Genomic DNA, 26524 nt, shown 5'->3' with positions numbered 1-26524 from the left:
AGTATAAGCCTAGAAGTTAAGAAAAATCAAAGAGAAAAATGTCTCCAGGATGACCTCCAAGACTGCTAAGGGCTGTGGAGGAAGGGTTTTGATTCCTTATTGCCTACAAAGTAGAACAGGCTTCTTTCTGGACAACTGTGGAAGAGTTTAATGCTGTATAACCTGCAGTATAGCGCAGGCCTCATGTTTGGACTAAATATGCTGAAACCTAAACTAATAAAATAGTTTGTTGTATTTAGCCTATAATCTACCTGCTTGAACTCTCACCCGTGGTGCCACAGGAACAGAAACTTGTACATATTTTACTAATATCTTGTGATCAGAGTTGCAAAGTAAATGGAAAATTTATCGTGGCATTAATTTAATTAATATAGAAAGGAGCCTATGCAGTAAATCTCATGCTAGCAAAGTTTGTGACACTTGATAAAATTATTCTGTGTATATTTAAAAAACATGCTAAGCGGCCAATTCTATAACAGAGAGGCTCCATTTAGGCACCCTACTGCTGCGTGGGGTGCGTGTGTTCTATAAATCTGATTCTGTTATACCTGCATTAGTATGCCTAAATTTAAGCAAATATCTGGTATGTTACAGATGATACAAGGAGCTTTCTAAACAGCAAAGTCCTACACAACAGTCTGGTAGAATAAATATGGATATTTAAGCTCTATTAGATGGCTACAATCTAGCAGCTCTGTGAGGCCTTTTTCCTTCTTACATTATTCTTAGAACGGTACTACATTTATAGTTTCATATCATTTTCATTAGGTGGAAATTAGTGTAATTTAGTATAAATTTAAGCACAGCCATTTAAGCTAGACTATTAGCAGGCATAAATGGGCACTCTTATGTGCACCATTCAGTATGTGTAACTTAATCGATAAGTTTCATGCATAAGTTGAAGACATGCCTATGCTCCAACTACTACTTATCATTTCTGTACTACTTCTTTAGACGTATTCAGTACTGTACAAAAAAAAAACACACGTCTTTCAAAAAGTACAACGGCCAGGGGACACTCAATGAAATTACATGGAAATACTTGTAAAACAAATAGGAGAAAATATGTTTTCACTCAGGCTAGTTAAGCTCTGGAACTCGTTGCTGGAGGATATGGTAACAGTGGTTAGAGTATTTGGGTTTAAAAAAGGTTTGGACAAGATCCTGAAAGAAAAGTCCATAGTCTGTTATTGAAACACTAGTAAAAAAGGCCCGTTTCTGTGAGAAATGAAAAGGGCGCTAGCAAGGCTTTCCTCGGAGTGTATGTTTCAGAAAGACTGTGTGCGAGAGATGGAGTGTGTGTGTGAGAGAGAGAATGAGAGAGAGAGAGAGAAAGAGTGTGTCAGTGTTTGTGTGTGAGAGAGAACGTGTGTAATGAAACAGGTGCTAGGAAGTGTGTGTGTTTGTGACAGAGAGAGAGAGAGTGTGTGCCAGGTGGCCCCCTTCCCTCCCTCTTGCCTGCGTGCCAGATGCAAGTGTGTATTTGTGACAGACCGAGAGAGTTAGTGTGTGCGAGTGTGTGTGAGAGACAGTGTGTTTGTGAGAGAGAGAGTGGGTGTGTGTGTGTGGCAGTGACTGCATGCCTGCCTGGCTGCCTGCCAAGGGGCTTCCATCCCTCTGGCTCTCTCCCCACCTCTAGTTCTCCTGCAGCCCTCCCTAGCACTTGAGGCGTTATTCAGTACTCCTCCCCCTGGCTGCTAGCACTGACATGTTTTCCAGTGTGCCTGCCTGCCTGCCAAGGGGCCTCCCTCATCCCCCCCCCCCCCCCCCCGCCTCTCTCCCCACCTCGTACTCCTCTTGCACCCCTGCCTGACACTTGATTGACGTGATTCCGAACTCCTCCCCCTGCCTGCTAGCAGTGACAGGTTTTACCTCCTGCTCCTCCGGGCTTCCGTGCCTCTTGATCTGCGATCGTGGTTATTCGTTCCCCTGCCTGCTACACACCCACCTTCTCCTCCTCTGACCCTTCCTGTGTGTGGATCGTCGAGCCTCATTACTCCTCCCGCTGCCTGCTACACACTGACCTTTAGGCGGTTCATTTGTTTTTGGAGGGTGGCAGCTTCGGGATCACGGCATTGTGGTGAGCTGTTTCCACGGCAGAGTTGGGAGGGCGAAGGAGGGCAGCTTCGGGAGGGTGGAGGTGCCTCATTTTTTGGAGGGCGGGAGCTTCGGGGTCGCGGCGGATCAGCTTTTCGGACGGCACTGCACCCCCTGCGTTGGTCGCTGTTTGTCACTGTGCGTCGGGGGGAGTGGAGGCCCTTCATAGGTCGCTGTTTCTCGTTGTGCGTTGGGGGGGGGGAGCGTCGGAGGGCAGTGGAAGTGGCGATTCGCTGAGTGTGATAGCCCCGCCTGCAACGTCATCATGTTGTGACGGGAGGGCGGGGCAGACCAGACACTCATGGGATCTTGCAACTACAAATTTACATTTAGAATGTTGGGGTTGTGAATTATGTGTGGATGGGGCGAGGCTGAGGGTGGGTCTATGAGTGAGAGTGAGTGGTGCTGAGAGCCTGGAACACTACAGGGCTTCAGTGTTTCCCTGGCACACAGTGAGCTTCAGAACGTTGGAGGTGAGCTTCAGAACGTTGGAGGTGAGAATTATTTATATAGATATCTGGGCTTAAAAAAACTTTGGACAGGTTCCTGTAGGAAAAGTCCATAGTCTGTTATTTAGTTGGATATAGGGGAAGCCACTACTTGCTCCAGGATTGGTAGCATGTTATGGTGCTACTAATTGAGTTTCAGCCAGGTACTTCTGACCTTGATTGACCACTGTTGGAAGCAGGATACTGGGCTATATGGATCATTGGTCTGACTCAGTATGATTATTTTTATGTTCACATAAGTGACAGTCCATGCTCTACTGAGCTTACAATCTAGTCAAGACAGACAAATAAGGGATTAAGAAGTTTTATTTCTAGTGGGAATGATCAAAACAAAGATGTGCAATTTCCTCCAGTGATTTTAGAAAAGAAAGGGTGGCAGAAGTTTATTTATTTGTTGCATTTGTATCACACATTTTCCCACCTATTTGCGGGCTCATTGTAGCTTACATAGCACCAGAGAGGCGTTTGCTGACTCTGGTGTGAACAAATACAATGTGATGTTGTGGTAAGATAAAGTTCATGTGGCACAGCCACATTAGGGAATTGTACAGCGGTAGTGTTGTGTTAGGTCCATTATTACGTACTTTGGTTTGTTGTGTTGCCGACATCAGGCATTTAAATTGGATCGGTAGGGTATACCTTTTGAACAGGTTAGTTTTTAGAGCTTTCGGGAAGTTTAGGTGGTCGTACATTGTTTTTAAGGCTTTTGGTAATGCGTTCCACAGTTGTGTGCTGATGTAAGAAAAACTGGATGCGTAGGTTGATTTGTATTTAAGCCTTTTGCAGCTTGGGTAGTGCAGATTTAGATATGTTCGTGTTGATTCAGATGTGTCTCTAGGTTGATTAAGTCTGTCATGTATCCCGGGGCTTCCCCAATAGTTAATTTTGTGAACCAGGGTGCAGATTTTGAAAGCAATGTGTTCTTTGATTGGGAGCCAGTGTAATTTTTCTCGGAGGGGTTTTGCGCTTTCAAATCGCGTTTTTCCTAGCTGCCGTGTTTTGAGCGGTTTGCAGTTTCTTCAAGGTTTGTTCTTTGCATCCCGCGTAGATTCCATTGCAGTAGTCTACATGGCTTATTACCATTGATTGTATTAGGTTGCGGAATGTTTCCCTCGGGAAGAATTGTTTCACGCGTTTGAGTTTCCACATTGAGTGGAACATTTTCTTTGTTGTGGATTTCACTTGGTTTTCCATTGTTAGTTTGCAGTCTGTTCTAACGCTGAGGATTTTCAGGCTGTCTGAGATAAGGAGGGTGCAGTCTGGAATGTTGATACTTGTGGGGTTGTCAGCGCTGTGTTGGGATGAGAGGATGAGGCAATGTGTTTTTTCTTTATTGAGTTTTAGTTGAAATGCATTTGCCCATGAGTCCATGATGTGCAAACCGAGCTTGATTTCGTTGGTGATTTTGGTCAGTTTAGTTTTGTAAGGAATGCATATTGTGACATCGTCTGCATAGATGAAAGGGTTAAGGCCTTGGTTGGATAAGGACTTGGTTAGTGGGGTCATCATTAGGTTGAAGAGGATCGGTGATAGCGGTGATCCTTGTGGTACTCCACAGTCTGCTTTCCACGGTGATGATGTGTTTGAGTTTGATTTTACTTGATATGTTCTTGTGGGTAGGAAACCCTTGATCCAGCTAAGTGTGTTTCCACCAATCCCGAACTTATCTAGTAGTCTTAATAATATATTGTGGTTCACCATGTTGAATGCATTAGACATGTCAAATTGGAGGAGAAGGATGTTTTTGCCTATTGCTATTTCCTGCTTGAATTTGGCAAGGAGAGTGAGTAGTACTGTTTCGGTACTGTGGAGGGGGTGAAATCCTGACTGTGATTCGTGTAATATTGAGAATTTACTTACATAATCTGTAAGTTGTTTGGTTACCATACTTTCCATCAGTTTGACTACCAATGGGATAGATGCTACTGGATCGTAGTTAGTGATTTCATTTGTTTTTTTCCTTGGTATCTTTAGGTATCGGAGTGAGCAGGATATTGCCATTTTCCTTAGGGAAGAGACCTTGCTGGAACATGTAATTTAGGTGGGATGTGAGGTCTGCTATGAAGTGGTCAGGGGTGGATTTCATTAGGCACCTGGGACAGGTATCGAGTTTACAGTGAGTGTTGGGGAACCTGCTAATCGCCTGGGTAACTGTTTCTATGGTCAGTGGGGTGAAGTTTGACCAGGTTCGGTCAGCCGGGTATTCTCCAGAGATTGGGTCCAACTTATTAAGGAAGTTTTCGATGTCAGTGTTGTCCTGAGGTAGCGTGTTGCGTAGGTTTACAGGTTTTTCATTGAAATACTTGGCAAGTTTATCTGCAGAGGGGATGTCTGTATTCATTGTAGTGACCAGGACTCGTGCCTCGGCTCCCCCAGGTAGAGAAGCTCAGACTCTGAATTTGTTTGGGAGAAAGGTTTATCAGGCCTCGATGCTCATTAACCACATCCAGTCCTACCAGTTCTACACAAGCTTATACTCAGGAGTAGGCCATAGAGCTTCACCAGTTGGCCAACAAGCAGCTGGAGTGCAGGAAATATCTGGCCAGAGGTTCTTATGACACCTTTGATATTACATGCAGACTCTCCACTAAAGGTGTAGGACTACGCAAACTCTCATGGCTGCGTGTCTCTGACCTGAAGCCAGCAGTTCAGGAGAGGTTAGCAGATGTAAGTGTCATTTTTCTGTGCACTTACAAATGCCCTATTCAAAATCTAAGCTCAACAACTCCTTCTAGAAGTATCCCCAGACTTTTCTCGAAGAATGCACACACAAGATCTTCTTATTCAACAAATCCCAATCATCCTTGTATTCTCACATGTGGTGTGCCTCAGAACTCCATTTTAGCCCCCATTTTGTTTAACATCTTTTATGGCTACTCTGGATTAATAAATACTAGACTTAACTTCATTCATCTATGCTACTTTCAAGTTTCAAGTTTATTATAAAATTTATATACTCCCTTAGAGAAGGCCCATCAAGGCAGATGGCAGTAAAAAAATAAATAAAATCAGAAATATTCATAAAAAGAACAATAATAGACAGGAAAGTGGACAACCAAAACTAGAAGGGCGAAAAAGAGTGGGAAGGGATCAGGAGGAGAAGAAAGGAAAGGAAAGCAATACTGATGCATCCGTAACCATTTTCTGTTCAGGACAAAGATCAACAAGTAGCGTCAAGGGCAATAAGCTTGAAGAAACAGGTGAGTTTTCAGTTTAGATTTAATCCCTACAAGCGAACGCTCAAGACAGAGGTCAAGTGGAAGAGAATTCCAAAGATCTGAAATCATAACACTAAACAGTCTATGGTGAATCATAGCAAGATGGACATCACAATGGGAAGGAATCTGAAGAAACTTTTGTACAGAAGAACGTAGAGGCCTCAGAGGGGAATAAAGCAGGAGATACTGCAGTAAATAAAGAGGAGTTCCAGTAGCAAGAACTGCATAGGTCAAGAGAAGAAGTTTATAAGTAATACAGAAAGACACAGGAAACCAATGCTCTGAATAGAGCAAAGGTGTAACATGATCAGATTGTTTAGAACCAGTAATCAAGCACAATCCTAGTTTTAGTGGTGGTCAGACGTGGATAGGAAATAATTTCTTAAACATAGATAAAATCTTAATTTGGACGGGGAGGCCTTCGAGAGAAATGCTTTCTAAGCATGCACATATTGACGAGATTTCTATCTTGTTAAGGTTGATTATTAAAAGCTTGGGGGTGATTTTGAACTCCAACCTATCAATGGAGGGACAGGTTCCATCAATGGTTAGAAAAACAACCTACATCTAGTATGACAAAAGCATACTTATGTTTCAATCAGAGATTTCTGAAATGTGATGCAGGTGGTGGTTGTCTTCTACATAACTACAATAGTTTAAGTGCACTTCTAATTCCTCAAAATTCTGCACATTTATAGTGAATTTATATTTACAATGAATTCCATACACAGCAGCAAAGATCATTTCTGGGAACTGGAAATGAGAGAAGGCAATGTCATTGCTTATACTGCTCAGTTGGTGGCCTCTGTATTTGAATGTTATGGTTAAACTGTTAATTAAACTGCTCATACAATTATTAGAGACCTAGCTCTGTTCTATTTGAACACACACACGCGCACTTGTCTAATTCCATTATGAGCGTTGATATCTATGCAGGAGGTCACCGTAGATTATTGCAGGTATTTGTGAATGTAAATTGGGTGCTAACTTACTTTTCTAAGACTATTCATTTGTCACCAGCTCAACGAAAGTGCTTTTTTTTTAATAATAACATAATCATGCCCCATTTGTGAAAGTGTAATATTATATGCTGTATTTTGCTTCAATATAGGTTAAAATTTCAAGTGATCGCTGGCCAGCTCTAGTTCAAGAGGCAACAACAGAAGCTTTGAAGATTTCATTTTGTCCACTTGCTGTTCTACTTCAAGGATTGCTACAGTTCGGTGTAAAAATGGGAGCAAGGTAGGAAGTTCTGTCATATGTTCTTTCGAAGTATGGTATTTGCTAGATAATGGAATGCTTATGGGTTCTGTTTCTTTGTGAAGATGGCAGAAACATATCTGAGGTAGCTAGCTTTAGAAGTCATATCAAAGTAGTTTATAAAGAGAAATTTCTGTCTTCTAAACAGAGAATATTTCATACAAGTATCTAAATGCACATCTGGCAGAATTTCTAGACCTGTGGCTTTCAGAAAAGGCATTCTAGAAAAGCTACATTTGTCTCTGAGTTGCAATTCAGCATGTTTGTGCTAGTTTTTATGCAGCACCTTGACATAGTTTACAGGGATCTGTATCGCGGTTTGGGCCTGAGCCAAGTAGTAGCACACGCATTTCAGAAAATTGTCTTTATTCCAATGTCTGATCTTTTTTTAGGAGACTACCTAATTCAGCATGTTTTTTCTTTATCTTGTGAGCAGGAAGAAGAATGTTAAGCTTGTGTTGAGAGGACTCCTGGCTTCAATTGCTTTCAGCAGCCACTTAGAGTATGAGTTCTTACTTCAGCTTTGATGCCCTGGCAGATAGTGTCGCTCAGACATTACAGGGCCTAAACTAGAAAATTCTTGCACATGGGACAATAGTCAGAGTGATCAGATAACCCCTTCCATGCTCATGTCTCTCATTCATTATGTTCTCATATGTCACTCTTTTAAATTACTTATTGAAACAGAAAAGTGGGTAGAAGTGCACTCTCAATCTGATTTGTCCTAACCCTGGAACTTTGGTCTCCTTTTCATGCTGTTCCTGGAATCTAGTAGCTGTTATCCTTTTTCTCATTAGCATTGATGAGCAGCTACTTCGTTAACTCTATTTCTATTTTTGAAGCAAGCAGCTGGGGCAAGAATGGAATACATTTAGCAATTGCATTCTTACATAGTAACATAGTAGATGACGGCAGATAAAGACCTGTAGGTCCATCCAGTCTGCCCAACAAGATAAACTCATAGCATAAGACACTGGTTCCCAAAACTGGTCCTGGAGGCACCCCAGCCATCAGGTTTTCAGGATATCCACAATGAATATTCATGAGAGAGATTTGCTTGCACTCTGTTACTGTTTTCATTTCCACCACCACCTCCCACGGGAAGCCATTCCATGTATCTACCACCCTCTTCTTGAAAAAGTTCCAACGTTATTCCTATGTCGGACTCCTCTAGTTCTTCTGCTGTACTGTCTCTGGAAAAAGTTTGTTTATATATTAATACCTTTCAAACATTTAAATGTTTATATCATATCACCCCTGTCTCTTCTTTCTTCCAGAGTATACATCTTCAGGTTATCAAGTCTCTCCTCATATGTCTTGTGATGCAAACACTGTACCATTTTCGTCTCTTTTCTCTGAACTACTTCAACTTTTTTTATGTCCTTAGCAAGATACAGCTTCCAAAACTGAACACAATATTCCAAGTGGGGCCTCACCAACCATTTGTACAGCAGCATCGACGCCACCTTTCTTCTGCTGGTTATACCCATCTCTGTGCAGCCTAGCATCCTTCTGGCAGTGGCCACCACCTTGACACATTGTTTTGTCACCTTGAGATCCTCAGATGCCATCACTCCAAGGTCCCTCTCCTGAGCTGTTTTCATCAGTTTCTGTCCTTCTATCTCATACATCTCCTTTGTATTGCTGCACCCTAAGCACCTCACTCTGCATTTCTTTGCATTACAATTTAACTGCCAGACCTTTGACCATTCTTCTAACTTTTCTACTTCCTCCTGGGTATCCACTCTATTGGCTATCTTTGTGTCATCTGCAAAAAGGCAAACTTTTCCTTGTAACCATTCAGCGCTCGATCATACTATGAGTTTTCTGCCTACTCTTAGGGAGTATCTCCTTCTTCTTTCAGATTCTGGCCTCAAAACTAACTCACCCAGAGTACATTTGAGTGCCATCAACACTTTTCATTCTCAAGTTGACAATAAGCCAGTTTCAGTTCCTCCCTTGATAGCTAGATTCATGAAAGGTTTGTTTCATACCAAACAGCTTTAGTGGAGTGGGCGCTGTGTTATTTTAACAGCTCTCCTAACCTCCATTTGAACCACTTCATTCCTGTTCTCTAAAGTTCCTCACATACAAGGTAGTGTTCTTAATAGCTTTTACTTCTGCCAGAAGAGTCAGTGAGCTTCAAGTCCTTGTGGTGGACCCTCCTTTATGTTCTACCACAACAGGTTTGTACTCTGAACCCACCCAAGATTCCTTCCTAAAATGGTTTTGGAGTTCCATCTCAATCAATCTATTGTACTACCTGTTTTCTTCGCTAAGCCACACATTAATCCTGGAGAAGCAGCACTGCATACTTTGGATTGCAAGTGTGCTCTAGCATACTATCTAGAATACATAAAACCTCATAGGAAATCCTCCCAGCTCTTTTTGTCCTTTGACCCTAATACATTGGAGGTCCCCATCACCAAATGTACAGTCTCAACTTGGCTGGCTGGCTGGCTGACTGTATCTCCTACACATATGCTCAGGCTGGGCTGACCCTTCATGGCTGGGTCACTGCTCACAACGTCAGAGCCATGGCGGCTTCAGTAGCCCATTTCTGCTCTACCTGCATTGAAGACATTTGTAAGGTGGCTGCATGGTCTTCTGTCCACACCTTCAATGTTCACTACTGTCTGGAGCAGCATTCTCGGCAGGATAGCCGATTTGGACAAGCAGTCCAGCAGAATTGTTTTACTACTTGAATGCCAACTCCACCCTCCGGCCCCTTTTTTCCACCAGGCTCACTGTATGCTTACTTAATATTTTATTTATGTTGTAAGCCTGGTAGTGAGTCCCACTTGTGAGAATATTATGCCTGCCTGTCCTCGAAGAAAGCTAAGTTACTTACCTGTAGCAGGTGTTCTCTGAGGACAGCAGGCGTATATTCTCACACCCCTCTTGCCTCCCCTTGGAGTTGACATCTTAGCTTTAATACTATACTGCTGGTCCCGTGCTCGAGCATTGGGCAGGAGATACCTGCACATGCGCGGTGGGGGCAGTAAACTTTGGCAGTGTCCGCACCGGGCTCCGTGGATATCATCACCCACATTTGAGAATATATGCCTGCAGTTCTCGGAGATTACCTGCCACAGATAAATAGCTTAGGTTTTTGAACAATTAACAGTACAACTTTCTCCCTTTTTCTATATCCATATATGCTTTCCCCCAAATTGGTCAGAATAATTTTAATTTCTCCTTGATAATCTGTGTCTGTTACCCCATCAAGTAGATGAATTCCCTTGACCGGTAAACTAGATTGTGGGGCAATTGCCCATATGTCCCAGGAGGCACACTAATTTCAGTTCCAGTAGGAATAATTTCAGGTTCCCCCTGGCATATCCTAATTAATACGAGACTGTGTAAATTAACACCTGCGGCTAATTTTGTTACAACTGCAATTTAGCACCTGGATCAGTTTTCCAACACTTCATTGTGATAATCTTTTTGGTTCTGCCCACATTTATTTGCAAATTTGGAGTTAACATTCAAATATCCATTTCCATGAACATTTTTGTCAAATTTTCTAGGCACTTTTATGCCACCTGGTATCCAAACAGCTAGACCATTTGCCACCACCCAGGAGTCTGTATAAATGTGACATTGCACTTGCCTCTTACGTTTTAAGGCTTGGAAAATAGCATACAATTCTCTATATTGGCTGCTTTGGCCCTCATCAGTGATACTAGGGTTATATGGTACTGCTTTCACCCTATGTATTTATCTGAGCCTTCAGTGAACCAGGCATGTTCCTTGTTCTTAAGGGAGAGGTCTTCATATGGTACTCCCCATTTAACCAATGATTCCTTCTAAAGGATTCAAAATTAGTCCTTCTATCTAGGGCATCCATTTCGGCCACTTGCTCATGCAATGAAGCCACTCCACTTGTCCCTGTTTTGGCGTGCTCCTGAATGCATTACTTTCATTGAACTATGCTTCCTGTACATGTCCTGTACGTTGGGTGTGAGCAGAACTCATCACCCAATACATAATAGGAATGCGTGGATGCATGTACATATTTATTTGAGAGTCAATTGCTCTGTGTCCAGTAGTGCCCAGTAACAAGCCAATAGCTGATTTTCAAATGGTGTATGTCGTTCCCCGGAAGGGGACAGTTTTTGGGTCCAGAGCCCTAGGGGCACCCGTCGTCACCCTTTTTTATTTTGCCATAAACTCCAATTAGCATAAACATCAGACTCCATGGGCCACAAATCCATGGCTATTTGTATATCCTGCTTAGCAGCTTCAAAAGCCTGAGTGTGTTTTTCTGTCCAATTAGATTTCAAACTTTCTCCTAGTTACTGCATATAAGGGACTCAGAATTTGGCTGAGATGAGGTATATGACATCTCCAAAACCCAAACAGACCAATAAATGTCTGTGCTTCCTTTTGGTAATAGGAATTGAAAAATCTAATTAAAAAAAGCATCAGCCATATCAAATACCAAATACCATTTCTCACCATGTATTCAAATTTGTTGTACTAATATAATCACATCTGGTACAGCAGCAGTCAGAGGAGTGTACTTTTTCAATTCTGTATAATCTACTATCATGCTCCAGCTTCCATCTGATTTTCTAACTGGCCAGACTAGTTTATTATGTGGGGAAGTAGCAGCATATCTTAATACCCCAGTTTTAACAAATCTCAAATAGTATTTTGTATTTCATCATGTCTCCCAGAGAATTCTATATTGTTTCATCTGAATTATTTTGGTTACAGCTGGCAACTGAACTGGAAACATTTGTAACTTATCAACTATTATAGGTCGAGCATATATATGTAGTGGCCTCCCAAGTGAATTTTGCCCATCTCTTAAATTTAAAAACCAACCCCTTTAAAATGTCAATTTCAATTATATATTCTTTTAATAGGTACAGTTAAAACAGAATATTCCCTCATGGGCAATTAACCAATCTGTATAAGTAGTTTAGTGGAAACTGTTGGTGTTACCTTTCCCCAAAACCACTTATAGTTACCTTTTGCCTTTTTAATTATCTGTAAATTTTCACATATTCAATCCTTTTCCTCATCTTTTACAATATTTGTACTGAGCCAATCTAACTGCAACTCTGTTTGTTTCAGCTTTATAAAAAAAAACTATTTATTCTGACATTGTAATATTATTTGGTTATTTAATTCACATAGCTGCATTTCTAGATCCCCAATTTACTTAAGCAGTTCCTCCTTTCGATCCCATAATTTCTTGTAAGCTGTCAACAGCATCCACCCTTATCAGCAAACACATTCTAATTGCTTCCCCTTTTCAACTGAAATTTTTTTTAAAACTTTGAGATACATATATCTGTTCCCAATTTTTTATAGAATCTTTCCAATCCTCACACAACCCGCCATTTTCTGCCCATGTTGTAGCTAATTCTCTGAATGATTTTGTATTCCACCCTGGAATGAATATTTTAACATTCACCACTTTAGGACGCATTTCAGTAGTTTGTTCTTTTCCCTTTCTAAACATCATATCCTGTCCGTTACGCCAGATGTCTTGACCTGGAATGATGCCCAGAAAGGAAGAGAGAGAGCACACAAACTTTCCTAAAAATAAATGCAGTTTATTTACATCTAGCAACAAGCTTTTTAAAACAAATTAAATGTATATTTACAGCTAATAATAATAATAATACATCACCACAAAAAATAACATCCTGACTCATTCACTTCGTTCAGCTTAGACTGGGAAAGTCCCTCCGAGCAGCAGGTAAAGTCAGGAGCGGTGTTATGGGAGTTCTTCGATGACTTGTCAGCCGTGAAGATTGAACTTCGATTTGTAGAACTTTGCAGCCTAAATAAATAATGTTTTTTTCTTCCTGATTCACATCCTCCCTGTTTGAGTGACCCAGACAGGCTTGCATTGCTTAATTCCTAGTATGGGCTTTCCCTTAAGTGAGCATATAGTGATCACACTTTTATGACACGATCTGAACAAAACAACTTATAATATAAAGCAACAGAGCATGCGCAAAATACAAGGGTCAATTAAAGGACAGCAGATGTTTTAACGGTCAGCAGACATGTTTACACAGTGTGAGCCAAAGGGCAGCAGACAGTAGTCTAGACTATTACCACTACAGGAGGTTAAAGGATAAGGAAGTAGATAGACCAATGAGAAGGTTAAAGGAAAAGAGTACACCTTTCTTCCCCTGCAGCCACTGCTTCCCAAATAGGTTACTTGCTACCTTTTCACCCTACCCCCTTCCTCTCATTCACACATTTTCCTGCATAGGACTTCATCTAAGTGGCATTTGTTAGCATGATTTTAAAAATTGTTTTATATAGGTACTTAGTAATGGAAACACGTGTATTAGTGGTAGATTACTTATATGAGCACATAAGTGGTAATGTACTAGCATTTATTGAACTGTAGATCACTTTGCTTTAAGTCTCCTCTTTCTGAACTTCTCCTAGATCACCATTTTGGTATTTTAGGCACCACGGAAACATGGCTACAGCCAGGGGAAGAGCCATACCTTTATCAACGTCTTGCTATGGGTTTTCAGGCTTTTCACATTCCCTGTTTTAGACCATGGTGGAGAAATTGGATTTGTTTCTTCCTCTTTCTTTGCCATAGAAATAATGGTGGCTTCTTTGACTGATTCAGAAATGTTGGGGTAAACATCAGTTAACTTTTTTTTTTCATCTACTTGTTTTTTTTTTTTACCTTACCCCCACTCAATCATCAGCTCTTTGGGATGTTATGTTACAGACAATAGCGGATGCATCTGTAAGATATACTAATTTAATTATCATGGGTGATTTTAATATCCATATTGATAATTTATCTCACTTCAAGTCTTCTTTTTTTGCTTCATTCATGCATGACCTAGGATTACAATAGTTTGTTACACAGCCCACACATGTAGCTGGTCATACCATTGATTTAATCTATTCTAATTTCATTTCTATTTCTCAGTATATTGATCTATCTACCTTTTCTTTATCCTGGTTGGACCATTTTTTTATCTCACCTTCCCTAGTAAGTGCTGTCCTTTGAATGGTTTGTCAATGGTGGAGCCTAACTATCAGTCTTGCCGACTCTATATAATCAGTATTGATTCTTTTCCCTCATTTTGTAACTTTTTTTAAAGTTGAAATTACATCCTTAACACTTGAGGATCAGGTGAAATGTTGGAATAGCCCCATTAGTTCTGGGTTGGATTTGGTTGCACCATTACGTACTTTTGCTTCTCGTAAATGACTGGGCATCCAAATGGCAGATGATGTTTAATGTGAGCAAGTATAAAGTGATGCATGTGGGCAAGAGGAACCAGAACTATAGCTAAATGATGCAAGGTTCCACATTAGAAGTCACGAACTATGAAAGGCTAAAGCGGCTAGGACTCTTCAGCTTGGAGAAAAGACAGTTGAGGGGAGATATCATAGAGGTCTATAAAATAATGGAGTGGAAAGGGTAGACGTGAATTGCTTGTTTACTCTTTCCAAAAATACTAGGACTAGGGGGCACGCAATGAAGCTACAAATTAGTAAGTTTAAAACAAAGAAAATAATTCTTCCCTCAATGTGTAATTAAACTCTGGAATTCATTGCCAAAGAATGTGGTAAAAGCAGTTAGCGGGGTTTTAAAAAGGTTTGGATCACATCCTAAAGAAAAGTCCATAAGAAATTATTAAGATGCACTTGGAGAAATCTACTGCTTATTTCTAGGATAAGCAGCATAAAATATATTGTACTGCTTTGAGATCTTGCCAGGTACTTATAATCTGGATTGGACACTGTTGGAAACAGGATGCTGGATTTGAAGGACCTTCAGTCTGTCTCAGTATGGCAACGCTTATATTCTTAAGACCATAGCATGCTGGGTGACGGGTTCATTATCTCTTCCAAGTATTCCTCTGCAGTTGTTTAACATTTCCATTGCAGCATCTTAACTCTTTTCGCTATTTAGGTATTTATTTGTTACATTTGTATCCCACGTTTTCCCACCTATTTGCAGGCTCAATGTGGCTTACATTCTCCGAGGACAAGCAGGCTGCTTGTTCTCACTGATGGGTGACGTCCACGGCAGCCCCTCCAATCGGAAACTTCTCTAGCAAAGTCCTTTGCTAGTCCTCACGCGCCCGCGCGCACCGCGCATGCGTGGCCGTCTTCCCGCCCGAAACCGGCTCGAGCCGGCCAGTTTTCTTTCGTCCGCACTCGGTACTGCTGTGTTTTTGTCGTGTCGAGCCCCGGAGAGTCGACCTCGCGCGTCCGTTTTAAAATAGACGTGTTTTTTTTTCTTCGGAAAAGTTCTAAATTTGTTCGGGAAGTGCTCCGGAAACCCCCTTGGGTTTCGTTTGCCCCTTCCCGTGTTTCCAGTTTTTTGCCCCGGTAAGTTTTCTTTCGTCGTCGGGGTAGGCCTCTTTTCGGCCTCGGTCGAGATTTTTCTCCCTTAAAGTTTGGTGCTCCAAATTCGTCATTTCGGATTTTGATTTCGCCGGCGTGATTTTTCCGCCCATGACATCGAAGCCTTCCAGCGGCTTCAAGAAGTGCACCCAGTGCGCCCGGGTAATCTCGCTCACTGATAGGCACTCTTCGTGTCTTCAGTGTCTGGGGGCCGAGCACCGTCCTCAGAACTGTAGTCTGTTCCCTGTTACAAAGGCGGACTCAGGTAGCGAGATTGGCCCAGTGGAACGTTTTGTTCTCGGGCTCTTCGTCGGCATCGGCACCGGGGTCATCGTGTGCATCGACGTCATCAGCGTCCAGACCTTCATCCTTGGCCGCCAGTGCATCGAGTGCATCGAGGCATCGGCCCTCTGCATCGGCGCCGAGACATCGGATAGCTGCATCGACGTCGGTGGTACCGGGACCTCGTCTCCTGATGTCGTCGGACGGTGGTGCATCGGGTGGAGTGCAGGTGAGGGCTGTCCATTCCCCTGCTGGTGGCGGTGAGCCTTCGGGTGGGTCTCCCCCTACCCTGAGGGCTCCTGCGGTACAGCCCCCCCGGGATCGACCTGCTTCGACCTCGGCCCTGAGGAAGCGACGGATGGATTCTACGTCCTCCTCGTCGGTGCCGGGGAGCTCCGGTGACATGCTTCGGAAGAAGTCGAAGAAGCATCGACACCGGTCTCCTCCCCGCGTCGGCACCGAGAGCTCTGGGTCGCCGAGGGAGTCGGCACCCAGCAGGCATCGGCACCGAGAGGACCGCTCACCCTCTGTTCAGGAGGTGTCGATGCGCTCCACTCTGGACAGCCCAGACCAGCCTCCACGCCCGGAACAGGTTCTGACGTCGACGCCTGCATCGACCTCCCTGCCTTTCTCTGCAGCCGCTCTGAACGAGAGCCTCCGGGCCGTTCTCCCAGAGATTCTGGGAGAGCTGTTGCGCCCTACCCCTCCGGTACCGGCGGTGCTTGCGCCTCCGGTACCGTCGAGCGTGGCGCCGGCTGGCCCATCGCCCGGGGTGAGGTCCCCGACGTCGGTACCGCGTGCGGTGCCGACTGCGGCCACCTCCCAGGAGGGCTCCCCGACTACGTCGGCGGAAGGAGCTTCGCCGATGCGGGCAAGGGAGTCTACCTCTCGACGCCCCCATCGTGGACGTGGCTCCACGGAGTCGAGCCGGGCGAGGTTGCAGACACAGGTCCGTGAACTTGTGTCTGACACCGAGGGTGAGGCCTCGTGGGAAGAAGAAGAAGACCCCAGATATTTCTCTGACGAGGAGTCTGAGGGTCTTACTTCCGATCCCACTCCCTCTCCTGAAAGACAGCTTTCTCCTCCCGAGAGTCTGTCTTTTGCTTCCTTTGTCCGGGAGATGTCTACGGCCATCCCCTTCCCGGTGGTTGTGGAGGACGAGCCCAGGGCTGAAATGTTTGAGCTCCTGGACTATCCTTCTCCACCTAAGGAAGCGTCCACTGTTCCCTTGCACCATGTCCTGAAAAAGACATTGCTTGCGAACTGGACCAAGCCATTAAGTAATCCCCACATTCCCAAGAAGATCGAGTCCCAGTACCGGATCCATGGGGACCCAGAGCTGATGCGCACTCAGTTGCCTCACGACTCTGGAGTTGTGGATCTGGCCCTAAAGAAGGCTAAGAGTTCTAGGGAGCATGCTTCGGCGCCCCCAGGCAAAGACTCTAGAACCTTAGACTCCTTTGGGAGGAAGGCCTACCATTCCTCTATGCTTGTGGCCAAAATCCAGTCTTACCAGCTCTACATGAGCATACACATGAGGAACAATGTGCGGCAGTTGGCGGGCTTGGTTGATGCTCTCCCCCCTGAGCAAGCCAAGCCTTTTCAGGAGGTGGTCAGGCAGCTGAAGGCGTGCAGAAAATTCCTGGCCAGAGGGGTGTATGACACCTTTGATGTTGCGTCCAGGGCCGCTGCTCAAGGTGTGGTGATGCGCAGGCTCTCATGGCTGCATGCCTCCGACCTGGAAAATAGACTCCAGCAGCGGATTGCGGACTCACCTTGCCGTGCGGACAATATTTTTGGAGAGAAAGTCGAGCAGGTGGTAGAGCATCTCCACCAGCGGGATACCGCATTCGACAAGTTCTCCCGCCGGCAGCCTTCAGCATCTACCTCTACAGGTAGAAGATTTTTTGGGGGAAGGAGGACTGTTCCCTACTCTTCTGGCAAGCGTAGGTACAACCCTCCTTCTCGACAGCCTGCGGCCCAGGCTAAGCCCCAGCGCGCTCGCTCTCGTCAGCAGCGTGCGCCTCAGCAAGGCCCCGCGGCTCCCCAGCAAAAGCAAGGGGCGAGCTTTTGACTGGCTCCAGCAGAGCATAGCCGACATCCAAGTGTCAGTGCCGGGCGACCTGCCGGTCGGGGGGAGGTTGAAAGCTTTTCACCAAAGGTGGCCTCTCATAACCTCCGATCAGTGGGTTCTGCAAATAGTCCGGCAAGGATACACCCTCAATTTGGCCTCAAAACCTCCAAATTGTCCACCGGGAGCTCAATCCTACAGCTTCCAGCACAAGCAGGTACTTGCAGAGGAACTCTCCGCCCTTCTCAGCGCCAGTGCGGTCGAGCCCGTGCCATCCGGGCAAGAAGGGCTGGGATTCTATTCCAGGTACTTCCTTGTGGAAAAGAAAACAGGGGGGATGCGTCCCATCCTAGACCTAAGGGCCCTGAACAAATATCTCGTAAAAGAAAAGTTCAGGATGCTTTCCCTGGGCACCCTTCTCCCCATGATTCAGCAAAACGATTGGCTATGCTCTCTGGACTTGAAGGATGCCTACACACACATCCCGATACTGCCAGCTCACAGACAGTATCTGCGATTTCAGTTGGGCACACGCTACTTCCAGTACTGTGTGCTACCCTTTGGGCTCGCCTCTGCGCCCAGGGTGTTCACAAAGTGCCTAGCTGTAGTAGCAGCGGCACTTCGCAGGCTGGGGGTGCACGTGTTCCCATATCTCGACGATTGGCTGGTGAAGAACACATCCGAGGCAGGAGCCCTGCAGTCCATGCAGATGACTATTCGCCTCCTGGAGCTACTGGGGTTTGTGATAAATTATCCAAAGTCCCATCTTCTCCCAGTACAGAAACTCGAATTCATAGGAGCCCTGCTGGATTCTCGGACGGCTCGCGCCTATCTCCCAGAGACGAGGGCCAACAACTTGTTGACCCTCGTCTCGCGGGTGCGAGCGTCCCAGCAGATCACAGCTCGGCAGATGTTGAGATTGCTGGGCCACAAAGCTTTTTCACAATTTGCCGATAACTCTTAGGAGAGGAGTATTTAGATGCTCGTTTTTAAAAAAATATATATATCTCATATATATTATTTTTGAAGAGAGGAGACCAGAGAGATTTGTTTCCTGTTATTTCCCTTGGAACAAACATTCTAAACTACATCATTCAAGGTTATAAAGACCCCTGAAGCAGGCCATTGTGCCGAAACACGGCCGTGTCGGGTCGCTGTTTATGCACATGTAATTTTTTAAGTGAATTTTTTAAGTGAATAAATATAAAACAGTTGGTATCCTCATCCATTCTCCTCACTTTTTTGTTTCACCTGTAGGGAAACGCACCATATCCAATTGGCTAGCAGATTGCATTTCCTTCACTTACGCCCAGGCGGGGCTGGCTCTTGAGGGTCATGTCACGGCTCATAATGTTAGAGCCATGGCTGCGTCGGTAGCCCACTTGAAGTCAGCCTCCATTGAAGAAATTTGCAAAGCTGCGACGTGGTCATCTGTCCACACATTCACATCTCATTACTGCCTGCAGCAGGATACCCGACGCGACAGTCGGTTCGGGCAGTCAGTTCTTCAGAACCTGTTTGGGCTTTAGGATCCAACTCCACCCCCCGAGGGCCCTGTTTGTTCTGTTCCAGGCTGCACTCTCAGTTAGTTGCTAAATTTTTTAGGTCAATCTCAGTTATGTCCTCGCCGTTGCGAGGCCCAATTGACCATGGTTGTTGTTTTGAGTGAGCCTGGGGGCTAGGGATACCCCATCAGTGAGAACAAGCAGCCTGCTTGTCCTCGGAGAAAGCGAATGCTACATACCTGTAGAAGGTATTCTCCGAGGACAGCAGGCTGATTGTTCTCACAAACCCGCCCGCCTCCCCTTTGGAGTTGTGTCTTCCCTTGAAGTATATTGTCTTGCTACATACTGGACTGGCCGGCTCGAGCCGGTTTCGGGCGGGAAGACGGCCGCGCATGCGCGGTGCGCGCGAGGACTAGCAAAGGACTTTGCTAGAGAAGTTTCCGATTGGAGGGGCTGCCGTGGACGTCACCCATCAGTGAGAACAATCAGCCTGCTGTCCTCGGAGAATACCTTCTACAGGTATGTAGCATTCGCTTTGTACAGTAGAGGCGATCGCCAATACCGGTATAAACAAATACAAAGTTAGGTTAAAGGCAGAGTACTGATCAAGTATGATAGGCACATTGGGGGTTGTAAGGAAGAAGGGTTAGGTTATGTCCAGTACGAGCTTATATCTTGTTGTGTTGCGGGGTTAAGGCATTTAGGTTGGATTGTTAGGGTATGCCTTTTCGAATAGGTTAGTCTTTAGGAGTTTCTGGACGTTTAGGTGGTCGTATGTTGATTTCACGGCGATTGGTAGAGCATGCCATAGTTGCATGCTTATGTAAGAGAAAGCTGGATGCATAGGTATCATAGTTGACTCTAAACTTTCCTTTCATGAACAAATTTCAGATGTCATCAAAAAGGATTTCTTTTAGCGTCGCCAGTTATGTTACTTACACAGTGTGTTGGATTATTGTTCGTTACACACACTTGCACATGTATTGCTTTTCTCCAGAATTGATTACTGCAATACTATCTGTGCAGGACTACCAAAATTTGATCTTAAAAGATTACAGGTGTTACAGCTCGCATTCTCCTTAAACCACACAGATCAGACCAAGCCAGACCGCTATTAGCACACTGGCTTTCAATTTCATTTAAAATACTTTGTCTTGTCCACAAAGCGTATTACTGTAGTGTACCATCTTATTTGGCCCATTTGACAATTCCTTATATACGTACTCATTCTTTTGAGGCCTTGTTGAACCACATCGTCTAGCACTGCTTAATCCAAAACAAACCCGCTATGAAAGTACTCATCACTCTTTCTTCTTTTTAGCTCTACAGCTATGGAATTGTCTTCCACCTACTACACATTGTGAGTGTTCATTTTGTAGGTTGAAGTCATTACTAAAAACATTTTTTTAGCATTTGACAGCTTGCTGTTCTCCTGATGTGTTGGGGTCTCTCTGTAATCCAGGGCACAGTTATGTGTATACACTGTTTGTGGTTTGAAAGTTCCTGTCTTATTTAAGTGGAGTTTCTATTCTTTTTATTATGTTGTTATTTTTTTTTCTTTTTTAGTAATGTAAACCTTGTCAACCCAAATGATATATCAAGGTTTTAATACACATAAAAATTGTACTCTTAATGTTAAAGTGCGTAATCACTCCCAGTTCCTTAATTTTCCAATGGTAAGCAAATCTATCTTATGCATATTTGTTAAGGATATCCTGAAAACTTGAAATCTTAGCTGACCTCAAGGACTGGGGATAAAAGATAGAGGGGGAAGGGTCAGACAGGTCAGAATGTAATATGCTACAGTTTGTCTGGATAGCCTGCAGTGAGTACATAAGCATCTCCATACTTGGATAGACCAAAAGTCCATAATAAGAATCAGCAATGTATTTTCAAAAGAGCAATTTAATAATGGTTTATCGACTTTTCTTTTAGGAACTTGTCTAAACTTTTTAAAAACCCTGAGACACTAACTGCTTTTACCATGTTCTCTGGCAACAAATTCTAGAGCTTAATTACAAGTTGAGTGAAGAAATATTTTCTCTGTTTTTTTGGGTTTTTAAAAAAAATAAACTACTTAGCAACTTCATTGCATTCACATCTATCTGCTCCACTCCATTTAGGATTTTATAGACCTCTATCATATCTCCCCTTAGCTGTCTCTTCGCCAAAATGAAGTGCCCTAGCCTTTTTAGCCTTTCTTTACAGAGAAGTCACCCCATCCCCTCTATCATTTTGTCGCCCTTCTCTGTATCCTGTTTAATTCCGCTATATCTTTTTTTTGAGATATGGTAACCAGAATTGCACACAATATTTGAGGTAAGGTCCAACCTGGAGCAATACAAAGGCAATATAATCTGTTTTGTTTTGTTTTCTATTCTTTCCCTAATAATTTGTAGCATTCTGTTTGCTTTCTTAACCGCTGCACACTGAGCAGATGGTTTCAGCTTATCAATGATGATGCCTAGATCCTTTTCCTAGGCAGCAACTCCTTATTGGGAATCCATTAGGATTTGGGTTCCTCTTTGCTACTTGAATCACTTTGCACTTGTTTACATTAAATGTCATCTTTCATTTGGATGCCCAGTCTTGAAAGGTCCTCTTGCAATTTTTCACAATCCTCTTGCAATTTAATAAATTTGTGTCATCAGCAGATTTTATCACCTCACTCATTATTCCTGTTTCCAAGTCACTTATAAATGTTAAAAAGCAGCGGCCCCAGCACAGACCTCTGATTTACCCTTGTCCATTGAAAATATTGACCATTTAACCCTATTCTGTTTTTAATCATTTAACCAGTTCATAATCGACAATAGGACACTGCCTCTTGTCCCATGACTTTCTAATTTCCTCAGGAGTCATTCATGAGGTACTTTGTCAAATGCCTTTTGAAAATCCAGGTACACAATATCAGCTAGCTCACCGTATCCACATGCTTATTCACCCCATCAAAGAAACGTAGCAGATTGGTGAGGCAAGATTTCCCTCGACTAAATCCATGTTGGGTTTGTTCCATTAAGCCGTGCCTATGTTTATGTTCAGTAATTTTGTTTTTATTAATATGTTCTACCATTTTGCCCAGCATCAAGGTCAGGCTCACTAGTGTATAATTTTGTAGATCACCTCTGGAACCTTTTAAAAATATTGGTGTGTTGGATAATGAGCCTATGTTAGTCCAGAGCCTGTTAAATTCTGCAAACAAAACTTGCTGTTCCAGACAGGTCTTGAAAGTTTGCTTTGGAGCAGGAGGTGGCCTTGCTATTCAAGATAGGTCTGGAAGATGTCTTGGGCAGCAGGAGTAGCAATGAGTCTTGATTAGCAGCCGCACCTCCTTGGGAAGGAGGAGGGCTGAATAGGAAGAGAGACTTGAGCCACCTGAATTAGGTTTTCAAATTAGATCATCTAATAAAGCTGTGACCATATTATTCAACCCAGCATGTGTCATATATTGGAGTGTATCTCCTTGAGGGTATGGATATGTGTCAGGAGAAGGTTAGTCAAAGCTGAACCTGTATCCTATTACTTCTCCTTTGGGAACTGCATGCTGATTTCTCTCCACACCTACATTTAAGATTATAAGGAATTGACCATTGGAGTAAGCAGTTGGTAAGCGATTGCTTGATAGAATTCTACGGTCTAGAAATTTGAAACATAGAAAAATTAAAACAAATAAAGACCATGTGGCCTGCCCATCCCTGCCTCTCCCTTAGAGATCCTATTGACTTCTTGAATTCAGATAGTGTTTGTCTCCACCACCTCCTCAGAGAGGCTGTTCAACAAATTCACCACCCTTTCCATAAAGAAGTATTTCCTCAGGTGTCTCCTGAGTCTGTCCTTCTTCACCTTCATCCTATGCCTCCTCATTCCAGATCTTCCTTTAAATAGAAATACTTATCTCCTGTGCATGTACGCTACATAGGTATTGTCATATCTTTCCTCTCCCATCTTTCTTCCATATTGAGATCTTTAAGTCTGTCCCCATATGATTTATGACAAAAACCACTGACCATTTTAGTAGCCACCCTCTGGTCTGATTCCATTCTTTTTATATTTTTTTGAAGGTGCAGTTTCCAAAATTGTACACAGTACTCTAAATGAGGTCTCACCAGAGACTTAAGTACATAAGTAATGCCACACGGGGAAAAGAGCAAGGGTCCATCGAGCCCAGCATCCTGTCCACGACAGCGGCCAAGGGCACCTGGCGAGCTTCCCAAACGTACAAACATTCTATACATGTTATTCCTGGAATTGTGGATTTTTCCCAAGTCCATTTAGTAGTGGTTTATGGACTTGTCCTTTAGGAAACCATCTAACCCCTTTTTAAACTCTGCTAAGCTAACCGCCTTCACCACGTTCTCCGGCAACGAATTCCAGAGTTTAATTACGTGTTGGGTGAAGAAAATTTTCTCCGATTTGTTTTAAATTTACTACACTGTAGTTTCATTGCATGCCCCCTAGTCCTAGTATTTTTGGAAAGCATGAACAGACGCTTCACATCCACCTTTTCCACTCCACTCATTATTTTATATACCTCTATCCTGTCTCCCCTCAGCCGTCTCTTCTCCAAGCTGAAAAGCCCTAGCCTCCTTAGTCTTTCTTCATAGGGAAGTCGTCCCATCCCTGCTATCATTTTAGTCGCCCTTCGCTGCACCTTTTCCAATTCTACTATATCTTTCTTCAGATGCGGCGACCAGAATTGAACACAATACTCAAGGTGCGGTCGCACCATGGAGCGATACAACGGCATTATAACATCCTCACACCTGTTTTCCATACCTTTCCTAATAATACACAACATTCTATTCGCTTTTCTAGCCGCAGCAGCACACTGAGCAGAAGGTTTCAGCGTATTATCGACGACGACAGCCAGATCCCTTTTCTTGGTCCGTAACTCCTAATGTGGAACCTTGCATGACATAGCTATAATTCGGGTTCTTTTTGCCCACATGCATCACCTTGCACTTGCTCACATTAAACGTCATCTGCCATTTAGCCGCCCAGTCTCCCAGTCTTGTAAGGTCCTTCTGTAATTTTTCACAAACCTGTCGCGAGTTAACGACTTTGAATAACTTTGTGTCATCAGCAAATTTAATTACCTCGCTAGTTACTCTCATCTTTAAATCATTTATAAACTTATTAAAAAGCAGCGGTCCTAGCACAGACTTAAACAGAGACGTGGAGGGGCATAATTGAACGCGAACGCCCATCTCCATGGGCGTCTATGTCCGAGAACAGGTACGTGAAGGGGTGGGACAGACCGTATTTTCGAAAAAAATGGGCGTCCATCTTTCGTTTCGAAAATATGGTTTGTACGGACCAAAATGCCATGGATTTAGTCGTTTGTGAGCTGGGCATTTGGTTTTTTTAGCGATAATGGAAAATAAAAATGCCCAGCTCAGAAACGTCCTAATCCAAGCCATTTGGTCGTGGGAGGGGCCAGGATTCATAGTACACTCACCCCCCTGACATGCCAGGACACCAACTGGACACCCTAGAGGTCAGTGCGGTAGACTTCAGAAAATGCTCCCACATGCATAGCTCCCTTACCACGGGTGCTGAGCCCCCAACCCCCCTCCTCCAAAACCCACTACCCACAAATGTACACCACTACCCTAGCTCTTAGTGGTGAATGGGGCACCTACATGTGGGTACAGTGGGCTTTGGAGGCCTCCCATTTACCAGCACAAGTGTTACAGGTAGGGGGGATCTAAAACTGTGTTACAAAAATGGCCACTACCTCATGGACTACCGGAAACAAAACAGGGCACACTCTGATCCAGTAATCAGGGGGAAAAGCACCATGGGAGTAGAGCCTACCAACTACCAGCATCGTGAGCATTTAACACAAGCTAGTGGAATCACGGAGCCCAATACCCTACACCCAAAACAATGCATTGCTGATGTGACTCTGCAGTGCGCATAACAGAAAAGGTGTCACACTCACCCGAGAGCCACATCAGAACCAGGGAAAGGCTGTCACAGGATAGAACACATTCTGCTGTCATGGAGGTGGGTAAGGCATTCGAGGCTGGCCTAGAGGCTGGAAAAAAAAAGTTTTTAAAGTGGGTTTTTTTTGGTGGGAGGGGGTTAGTGATCACTGGGGGAGTCGGGAGGTGATCCCCGATTCCCTCCTGTGGTCATCTGGTCAGTTGGGGCACTGTTTTGGGACTTGGACCTGAAAAAAAGGGTCCAAATAAAGAGGACCAAATTCTCGTCCAAAACGCCCTTCTTGTTTCGATTATCAGCTAAAGACGCCCATCTCTCCTTGGCCGATAACCACGCCCCAGTCCCGCCTTCGCCACGCCTCTGACACACCCCCGTCAACTTTGTTCGTTCCTGCGATGGAGTGCAGTTGAAGACGACCAAAATCGGCTTTCGATTATACCGATTTGGTCGCACACGGGAGAAAGACGCCTATCTCCCGATTTGGGTCGAAATATGGGCGTCTTTCTCTTTCGAAAATAAGCTGGATAATGACCTCCTTTTTCCTGCTGGCCATTTCTCTCCTTTTGCACCCAAGAATCTTTCTAGTTTTTGCCATTCTCTTTTCAGCCTGTTTGCCCACCTTAAGATCATCACATACAATCATACCCAAGTCCCGCTCCTCTTTCACACACAAAAGTACTTCACCCTAAACTATACCGCTCCCTCTGGGGTTTTTTTAGTCCAAATGTATGACTCTGCATTTTTTTTACCATTAAATCTTAGTTGCCAAGTTCTGGATCATTCTTCAAGTTTTGCTAGGTCCCTCCTCATGTTATCCACACCATCAGAGGTGTCTACCCTACTGTAGATTTTGGTATCATCTGCAAAGAGGCAAACCTTACCAGACAGCCCTTCTGCAATATCACTTAGAAAATTTTAAAAAAGAACTGGCCCAAAAACTGAACCTTGTGATACACCACTGGTAATATCACTTTCCTCAGAGTGAGCTACATTTATTACTACCCTCTTTAACCTTCCACTCAACCAGTTCCTAACCCAGTCTGGGGTCTGTGTGCATCCATAAAAAACCCTGCTGTTCAAGAACTATTATAGATACCTAATTATACTTTGTAGACCACGAAGAGAAAAATAATGGCAGCACTCTCCCCCCCCCCCCCCCCCCCCCATTTTTTTTTTTGATGGCGTTTCTTATGGTCTATCATATTTTTAGGCTGCAGTTCAGCACTGAAAAGGGCAAGGTGTAATACAGCTTGGTGTTTCTTAGAAAAAATAAAGTAA

At 43.9% G+C, this 26524-nt stretch overlaps 1 protein-coding gene across 3 annotated transcripts in view; it reads left to right on the top strand.

The window, feature by feature from the left end:
- TTC37 (tetratricopeptide repeat domain 37) overlaps window positions 1–26524 on the top strand; it is a 234110-nt gene that overhangs the window by 198265 nt on the left and 9321 nt on the right. For all 3 annotated transcript variants that reach the window (XM_030193398.1, XM_030193400.1, XM_030193399.1), the window contains exon 39: window positions 6936–7066. In XM_030193398.1, coding sequence (XP_030049258.1) covers window positions 6936–7066 — 131 coding nt within the window. The remainder of the gene's footprint in view (window positions 1–6935; window positions 7067–26524) is intronic.

Source organism: Microcaecilia unicolor, chromosome 2, assembly GCF_901765095.1.
Source record: "Microcaecilia unicolor chromosome 2, aMicUni1.1, whole genome shotgun sequence".
Taxonomy (NCBI): domain Eukaryota; kingdom Metazoa; phylum Chordata; class Amphibia; order Gymnophiona; family Siphonopidae; genus Microcaecilia; species Microcaecilia unicolor.
The sequence above is the reverse complement of the archived record's forward strand: the minus strand, read 5'-3'. Positions and strand labels throughout refer to the sequence as shown.